Below are 8,919 nucleotides of genomic sequence, written 5' to 3'. Positions count from 1 at the left end.
AGCATCCTCCTCTTTCTCAGCCTCTCTCTCTTTTTAAAAAAATATATTTTATTGATTTTTTACAGAGAGGAAGGGAGAGAGATAGAGAGTCAGAAACAACAATGAGAGAGAAACATCGATCAGCTGCTTCCTGCACATCTCCTACTGGAGATGTGCCCGCAACCCAGGTACATGCCCTAGACCAGAATCGAACCTGGGACCTTTCAGTCTGCAAGCCGACGCTCAATCCACTGAGCCAAACCGGTTTCGGCCCCATGAAGGTTTTTGAACATCTGGCCTGGGTCACATTCCTTCTCTGTGTCTCCCTTGCTGCAGTGATCCCACCACGCTGGTCTCTGAAGCACTTCCCACACAGCAGCTCCCAGGGGTTAAAACAGACCCCATCCCTAACCCCTTCCCTGCCTTGAGATAGGCCATCTTAGGACCAAGTGGAACCTAGTCCGTTTTTTAAAAAATCATTAAGAGAGCCCTAGCCGGTTTGGCTCACAGGATAGAGCATTGGCCTGCAGACGGAAAGGTTCCGGGTTTGATCCCGGTCAAGGGCATATGCCCAGGTTGTGAGCTCGATCCCCAGTGTAGGGCGTGCAGGAGGCAGCCAATCAATGATTCTCTCTCATCATTGATGTTTCTATCTCTCTCTCTCTCTTTCTCCTGCATAGTTTTTATATACCTGTGAGGGAATGAAGGTCAGGGAGGAGTAAATGGACAACTTATTAAAAACACTTTTATTTTCCTAAATTTTTATAATCCAAATGACTTAATTTTAAAGGAGGGAGGCCTCAAAGAGAGGAGTAATTATTTGAAAGCCATTCATCTCCTCAATCTCCTGTCTGAAGGTTTGCTAGCTTTTCTTCTGTGTCCTTCTCTGACCTCCCGTCCAGTGGTAACCCCCCTCAGTTCTCACACCATCGGCTCTCACACGCCTTACCTCGTTTCCACAGAGACTGAAGGTGAAGTGATGGAAATATTTCAGCCCTTTGGAAGTGAAGCTTGGCCCCCCAGCCAGAGAGACGGGGTCTTTCAGAGCCGAGAAGTTGTAGTCTAACGACCGGCTCCCAGAGCTGACTGAGAAGGTGCAGTCGTTGTAGCACAGAGTGTGGATCTGAGGGCAAAGAGGTTGTCAGGCCGGCTGCGGCAGGGCCTTTGAGGGGACCGCAGTAGTGACCCAGCCCGGTGCAGCCCACGTGGGTAGAAGCAGCAGCAGTGAGTGCAGGTGGGCACTAGAAGAAGCGAAGCAGTGGCTGGTGGGGCTTATGTACATCTTGCCATTCAATCATTAGCACATGTATGATGTGCGAACCTAAACCTGTTGTTTTCTAGTAAGTGGTTGGGTCAGATTCCATAGCTTTGTCCCTGTGCTTAGATTATAGAACTCTCAAGGCACAACATGGCTGTTCTTACTTTCAGGCGGAAGACAACAAACGAGGTGCTAACTCGAAGAAGGGAGTCCAGGATGGCAGGAGAGAAACTACAAGCTTTGACCCTCCCCCCATTTTAAACTAATTGAACCCTAATTCCTCTTTCCCAGGGTCTCTGTAGGAAACTGAACTTCAAAGGGGGCTTGATTCCCCATAAACCCTTCCTTACTCTGTTTTAGGGTCCTCACTCAGCCCCTGCCTTACACAACTGTCATTCCCTTCCTTGGCAGCAGAGGGAGCCCTCGGAGAACAAGTGTGTGGCTAAAGTCGAGGAAGCCCCAAAGACGCTGCCAGGATCTGCAGAATGTTGCACTTACTGCACAGCTAAACTGAGCAACGTTTGCAGACGATACATAATGCCCATGTGATACAGATGTATGTCCATGTGGTTGTGGTCAGTAAAACACAAATTCACTTAAAAGCATTAATGAATATTTAAGAGCTTTTAGCCAGAGTACTTTCCTAGATTCAGACAGTACGTGGCCAACAGCACTGCTTTATAAGAAACCACTTGGATAGAAGACAGCAATGCCAATTAACCATATGTCCCAGCAAAGGTGGGTTACCTTCCCAAAGGAGAGGGGGCAGATTCCCCTGATAAGAGGCTGGGGTGAAGTAGGTCTGAATTTGAGCCACAGGTCCCACTGTTTCTTCCCTTCAGGCCACTGCCCAGATGCCAAATAACCCTTGGGACCAGACGGTCACAGATCTCCCTTACCCATCTCTTGAAGATGAGGCTTGTTCACGACTGAGGCCTAGCCCCTGACAACCAACTTCTACAGGTAAGAACGTGCCATCCATGGTCACAGCCTGGATGGGTGTCCTCCAGGACTCCACCCTGGGAGTATGCTATGGGGGACATTTGGGGATCAGCCCCTCCAAAACCCCATCTAGGACCTGGCACCCTCTGAGGCTGAGGTGAGGATGCACGTCACACTGCTGGCACCTTGTTGCTCTGGGTCCCTGAGCCACAGGGCTCGCAGGCCTGGACTCCATAGGGCTGGTGGGCTTTCAAGATGGTGTTAGGGGGGCAGGAGTGGCAGGTTCCTGAATCCCGGTTAATGTAGTAGCCAGCAGGACAGGAGGTGCAGGAGGAGCCCATGTCAGAGGCTTCCAGGGCGCAGGGCCGACAGTAGGAGGCCACCCCATTCATGACATTGGTGACATTGATGGAATAGATCTTGGCGAGCTTGTTGGTGTACTTTCTGCCCTGGAAACAAGGAAACAAGAGAGAAGGCAGAGGCCTGAGACACCAGCAGCAATTGAGTTCTCTGGAAATAGTAAATTACTGCCTCATCTTTTTTATCTGTAATACTTGAGAAAAGTCTGATAAGCACCTTCTTCCTTTATGTACACTTTGTGTCATTTTTTAAAGCAAATCTGAACCATTTAAAAATGTCTAAAAATAGTAAGTGCCATGGGGGAAATATGCAGTAGAGATTGTTATATGAAAAAAGCAGGTCTTGCCCATGGCCAGTGTGGCTCAGTTCATTGGAATAGCATCCCGTGCACAGAGGGTCACGGGTTTGATTCCTAGTCAGGGCATATACCCAGGTTTAGTCCCTGGTTGGGGCATGTGTGGGAAACAACTGATTGATGTTTTCTCTCTCACATGGATGTTTCTCTCACCCTCTCCCTTCCTCTCTCTCTAAAATCAATTTTTTTAAAAGAAAGAAAAAAGGCAGGTTTTTTATCTGTGAAAGGAAAAAAAGTATTTGTAGAATATCTCCTGGATAGGAGGTACTTAGTTGTTAACTGGGTTTTCTCTGGGTAGTAGGATTATAGGTGATTCTCTCTCTCTCTCTCTCTCTCACTCTCTCTCTTTCTCTCTCTCTCTCCTTTTTACCTTCTAAGTTTCCTGCAATTAATTTTCATTAAGTTGAGTGAAAAAAACAAAACCAGAGTTATTATTATTAAAAACAACAACAGGGATGAACAGGATGTACCAGGTGAGGCACCACACTTGTCCTCAGGGCAGGACTGCTGAGGGGACAAGCTAAGTCATTTGGACAAGGCTCGATGTTTCTCAGGGGCCTGGAATAGGCAGTTCTCAGCTTGACCCCTTAAGATCCTCTAATCCTTGGGGTCAGACCCTCCCACTCCCACTCAAACTAATGCTAAGGATCCTCCTGGGTTCAGAGGTCTCTCTGGGAGCCAGGGATCTGAAGAAGGGGAGGCACTTACAATCTCGTGGAAAGTGGTCCTCTGGAAGGCCCAGGTGAAGCTCACAGTAGCGTTCTTCTCAACGATGTAGGTGAAGGACTGCTTGCCTTTAGAGCCTTTCCACGTCTCCACGGGAGTGTTGGCCCTAGAATTCACACCCTGAACCCAAGACAGACAGTGAAGAAGGCGCGATGGCTGGGTGGCTGCTGGGAAAGAGCCACCCAGGGGCCATCTGCCATCCCAGGGGCCATCACAGTTGGCCAGATCCATGTTAAATGGGGAAGCCCCTGACGGACAGTCTGGGCCCCTCCCCTGTGAAATCACTCTGAGCAGGGCTATCAGTTATGTTGATGCACCAGTGGGGCCGAGGAGGCCAACCCTCCCTTCCTGGGAACCCCATCACAAACAAAGAAAGGAAAACATACCACCATGAAGTAGAGCTCACAGTTCACAGAACAGATGGTCTCAAAGACAAATGTGATCCTGGCCACCTCTTTGTTCTCTGTGTCCGCCATCACCGACTGTGGAGGTCTGTGGGCCAGAAGTTAAAAGCCAGTTCAGAGGCCGGGCAGTGCTTATTGCAGAGCCCAGAGAGCAGCAGAGGGTCTGCTGGAAGGCTCAGGAATTGAGGGGGGGGGGTGCAGAATTAAGCTCCTCGTATATTGGAAAGAGCATGTATGAAGTCCAATCCTGCCCCTTAGCTATGTGACCCTGATGTAGCCAAACTGTAGTTTTCTCATCTGTAAAATGGAGGTAATAATATCTTCCTTCTTCACCTCCCATCACTGTGGTGAGATCCTAAGTCGTACCAGATGGGGAGGTGCTGTGTGAAATGCTGGACAGCCTCACCAGCAGAATGCGGTCCCCAGACCAGCAGCATCGCATCACCTAGCGCTCACTAGACCCCCGGAGTCAGAATCCGCACATTGACCTGATCCCCAGGTGATGCACATGGGCATTAACGTTGTAGAAGCACCGCTATCATGAGATGCACATTGTCTACATTCACTTAGCAGCTCTCTCTTGGGGATGGTGAGAGCTTTGCCTGGGTTCAACGAGCGGATAGTTCAGTTTGTAATCTCTTCAGCGAAGTTCTCAGGGTGCTCCTTCCTTTGGGGAAGAGAGAGCCAGCTACAAAGCCAAAGCGGGGAGGGAGTGGGTGAGATGCGGGAGCCTTTACTAAGGTGATCAGATTTGCAAATTGAGACATGCCCCCATAAAAGCCTAAAGAGTTTTCTTCTCTCTCAAACATGGGCTATATCTGCTCAGCCCCGTGTAACGTAAATTAAGGGAAGGGAAACGAATACCTTTCGAACCACCACCATGGACCGAGCACCGTCCAGGGATGAAAGGAGGGAGCTTGGAGGAGGGAATGGAGAGGCCAGCCTGGCAGTCAGGAAGCCCAGTCACTGGTCCCCCCTCATCTTTCAAGTGCACAAGAGTTCACTCTGGTTTTGGAAATCCACTTAGGGCCTTTTCCCGGCTTTGGCCATTTGCTTGAATTCTGAGGACCTGCAGGCCCAAGCTCACAGTTGTGCTAACAAGTGGACTGAAGAGTCATCTCAGCGTGAGTTAGTCCAAATTCACACTGTCAATCCCCTGGTTATACAGACCAGGGGCCTAATGCCTATAGGGGCACGATGGCTCCCAAGTTCACAAAGCCAGTAGGTGGCAACATTCAAGTGCCCTGTCTTACAGTCTAGTGCTCATTCCATAGTACCACACTGCCTGTAGTATTTATTTTAATGGCAAACAAATTGCTTTTTGTCCTAGGTCTTCTTGAATAAGTGGATAAATATGATAAGAACAATCCCTCCCAATCTTCTTGCCCCAAATAACAATGAACTATCTATGGGCACTTCTGGTCCTATTAAAAAGGTGTTTTTTTTTAATTGTATCTGATGCTGTGAGGAAGAAGGCTTTAAGTAGCATGTGGCCAGTGAATGGAAGGAGCTAGATGGGATGGGAGAGTGGAAGGTAGATTAGCATGGGCAGCGCCTAAGACCCTGGGTCAGGGTCAGGTTCACATTGTCAGACCATTGCCGTGCTCTGTCTGTCTGAACTGCTGCTTCAGCATGCAGAGCCCTCTCCCTCCTGCATTCCAAAGTATGTGGGACATGGATGTGGCAAGGTGGCGCTGGCTTCCCCTTAGTTTTGCATTCCTCACCTAAATCCTGGCACAACCAGAGTGAGGATCATGAAGTCATTGTCCGAGGCTCCAGCCGCCGTGTAAATGTAATCCCCGGCCACCTCCCAGCCTGGAAGGAGAGCAGAGAGTTAACGCCCCAGCGGTGTTGGGTACAGGGCACGCATGCACCCAGGTGACACTGCTGGACACAACCATGTTACACCTGTCCCACTACTTTGGTCAAAGACTCTGAAGCTCTCAGAGCAAGACCTTTGGGGCATGTGCATGCTGTTTCTAGTTCAGTTTTTGTCTCTGAAACAAGATTTGGCAGAATACATGCCCATGAGGAGTGGAACTTTGCAGGGAATGCGTGGCCTGGTTAGCTCATTTCCCCCTGGACATCATGAGTATGAAAATATGTGACGTAGGAAGAGCCCCCGTGGGTGTGCAGGGAGCCGAGAGTGCGTGGCAAGGGGAGAGGCCCTTACCTGTCATGCCCTTGTACTCAAAGTTGGTCCCACTGAGAACAGTCGTTTCCATGTTCGTGGGCAGTGTGTTCCACCATTTGTATTCGAATCCCACGACAGGCTCAGTGCCAGCTGGGCAGTGGCTACAATCTGGGGGAACCACAGATCCATGCATTCAGCAAGAAGGCTGCAGCCACCCTGACCGGGGCTGCTGTCACACAGACAAGTGGCAACGTCGTGGGCAGCCAATCAAGGGAGTGCTGAGTACTGCTGCACAGTGATATGAAGTTGACCCAAAACATTCTGGCAATGTATTTAACAGGCTCAAGGTGCACATACTGATCCTTCCTTCCCAAGTCCCAGCTAGCCTCCTCGCCCACCTAATTTTTCTTTTCCAAACGTAGATGTATCTTCTGGTCTGATTCATACAGTTCATGTTATTTGTCACATTATGAACAGTACATGCATTCACATGAATAGGTACACAAATTACCCCAACTCCTCTCTGCAGCATGGCTCACAGGTCCATATGTGTCCAGCTGGCCACCCCAGCTCCCAGACCTTCCAGTTAGCATCCCTGCCACCAGCTGGGAGCCTCTAGGGGGAGGATGGGGCCCCTGCAGGCCAGAGTCACAGTGGCAGTTGGAATGAGAAGAGCAGGCAGTTCATTCTTAAGTGTCATTGTGACCTACAGACAAAGCCCACCCTGACTGCTCCCTCCTGAACTTAGCCCTCGCGGGTGTCCCAGCCCTCACTGCCTCCCTCGGAAGGACAGCTGACCACCTGTGGGTGCTGTGGAAATGGATGAGATGCAGGGACCAGGCAGTAAAGGGGGGTTACCAGAGCCGTTGGAGTAAGAGCCGTAAGGGCAGGGCTCGCAGGTGCTGTTGTCGGTTTTGTAGAAGCCTGGGTTGCATGGCGGGCAGCGGGTCTTCACGCCAGAGGCGGGCAGCTTCACCGCCCCCTCGAGATCCTCGTTACAGATTTTCGGCTGGGCCCATTTGTACATGAGCTGCGTCTGCAGAAATGCATCAAGAACGGCTCAGCCTGTGCGCAGCTTAGCACGTCTTTAGGAAAGCTGACTTTGAGGACGGAGATTCTGGGCTATAGTGAAAACTCCACCAGGGCCGGGGGGGATCTTTACCTTGGTCACTGATGTATCCCAAGCACCTAGCCCAGCGCCTGGCACAGGGTTGTGCTCAATGAATGCATTTGAATGCATGTTGACTGGGGGAAAGGGGATATACCTAATGACGACTTGTGTGACATGGGGTGGGGGACCAGTTGTCTTCAGAGAAAGCTCGGATTCCAATGTAGAATCACAGGAAAAGCAGCTGGTAAATCCCAATGGATGGAATTCCCAATGTGTCTCTTGGGTGCTGTCTTTGCTTTTGCATTTATTCAGAAAACTAGTAACATCTATATGTCAGACCTGGAGACTCAGAGATGGTGAGAGAGACAGGGCAACAGTCACATAATAACAATCCACATGGGGGTATGGGCTCTGTGTTCTGGGACAGCAAGGCTTTGATCAAGCCTATGTTGGCCAAAGGCTACAAACTTCCAGTGATAAGGCCATTATGCTCTGGGGATGTAGTGTACAGCATGGTGATTACAGTTCGTAATAACGGGTCATATACTTGAGAGTTGCTGGGAGTGTAGATCTTAAATGTTCTCACCATAAAAAAAGAAATGGTAATTATGTGATGTGATGGAGGTGTTAGCCAATGCTCTGATGCTCATCGTTTTGCAGAATGTGAGGGTATCAGATCAACATGCTGCACACCTTCAACTCACACAGTCTTACATGTCAGTGACGTCGCCATAAAGCTGGGGGTGGGAGGCAAGAGGCCAGTGGACAAGGGAAGCAGCACCCTACAGATCGAGAAGGCCTTGGCCCAAGCGGGAGGGGAGAGTGGGGCAGAAGGGAGCAAAGACGGGCACATTCAACCACATGGTGTGCCCAGAGAGGAGAAGAGGAGCAGGACTGTCCTCATGAAATCAGGGAGTCAGCTGAGGCCAAGAAAATGGCAATTTTTACAAGATCAGATGGAACACCGGATGCTGCAGAGCTAAGTCTGAGGTGCAGCTGATAGGATACACGGCCATTCCCGCTTGCTGCTGGGGAAGGAGATGATGCTGCAAACATCAGGGCAGGGCGGGGGCGGGGAATGAGAGATGACTGAAAAAGAGTGGCTGCTAGGACCAGCCTTTACCCCGTGCTTAACAGGCAGAACTCAGCCAGCCAGCAAACATGTGCATGCTAACAGCCAAGCACACGCTCAGTGAATGCAGCTTCCCCGACTCCTGATTCTTTCTCCTCGGGAGGCTCTGCCTTAGAGAGGCAGACAGTGCATCCAGAGGGTCTGGTCCAAGACAGACCCTCCACTGGGGCCCCGGGGTCCCTCTGCAGGCCTCTGGGGTTTTCTCTGGTGCAGCTTCAGTGGCCGCTGGAACTCCAAATGTGGTAAAGCCCAGGGAGCGGGAAGAGGGGCCCCGAGGCCATGCTACCCACCTCTCCGTTGGCATCGCAGGCCGTGTGCGTGTAGAAGTAATCTTTGTCGGTACAGGCTGGGCGCATTTTGCAGGAAGAGGATCCTTTTTCTAAATGGCAAACGCGAGGACGAATACTCGGGTTACATAGGAAAGCAGAGCTCTTAACCGCTTGCTCATGACCCTGTGGCCCCAAGACCCCGCGGTCCAGCACAGCACGGATACTGCGGGAAGTAGAAAAGCCTGCCCA

The 8,919-nt window shown here is 50.5% G+C and overlaps 2 protein-coding genes across 5 annotated transcripts in view; one reads left to right on the top strand and one right to left on the bottom strand.

The window, feature by feature from the left end:
• The window catches only part of KIAA1324 (KIAA1324 ortholog), a 59,378-nt gene that overhangs the window by 20,715 nt on the left and 29,744 nt on the right, over positions 1-8,919 (bottom strand). For all 3 annotated transcript variants that reach the window (XM_015563406.1, XM_015563407.1, XM_006762966.2), the window contains exons 10-16: positions 7,017-7,194; positions 6,198-6,326; positions 5,749-5,839; positions 4,007-4,112; positions 3,603-3,740; positions 2,365-2,628; positions 929-1,102 (exon numbers count right to left, since the gene is read on the bottom strand). In XM_015563406.1, the coding sequence (XP_015418892.1) occupies positions 929-1,102; positions 2,365-2,628; positions 3,603-3,740; positions 4,007-4,112; positions 5,749-5,839; positions 6,198-6,326; positions 7,017-7,194 (1,080 nt within the window). The remainder of the gene's footprint in view (positions 1-928; positions 1,103-2,364; positions 2,629-3,602; positions 3,741-4,006; positions 4,113-5,748; positions 5,840-6,197; positions 6,327-7,016; positions 7,195-8,919) is intronic.
• Positions 1,812-8,919, top strand: part of LOC102762350 (chromosome unknown open reading frame, human C1orf194) — a 43,597-nt gene continuing 36,489 nt past the window's right edge. For both annotated transcript variants that reach the window (XM_006762965.2, XM_006762964.2), the window contains exon 1: positions 1,812-2,200. The gene's annotated coding sequence lies outside the window, so the exon portion shown is untranslated. The remainder of the gene's footprint in view (positions 2,201-8,919) is intronic.

This window comes from Myotis davidii, unplaced genomic scaffold (genome assembly GCF_000327345.1).
Source record: "Myotis davidii unplaced genomic scaffold, ASM32734v1 scaffold217, whole genome shotgun sequence".
Taxonomy (NCBI): Eukaryota; Metazoa; Chordata; class Mammalia; order Chiroptera; family Vespertilionidae; genus Myotis; species Myotis davidii.
This window is presented reverse-complemented; position numbering and strand designations above follow the sequence as displayed.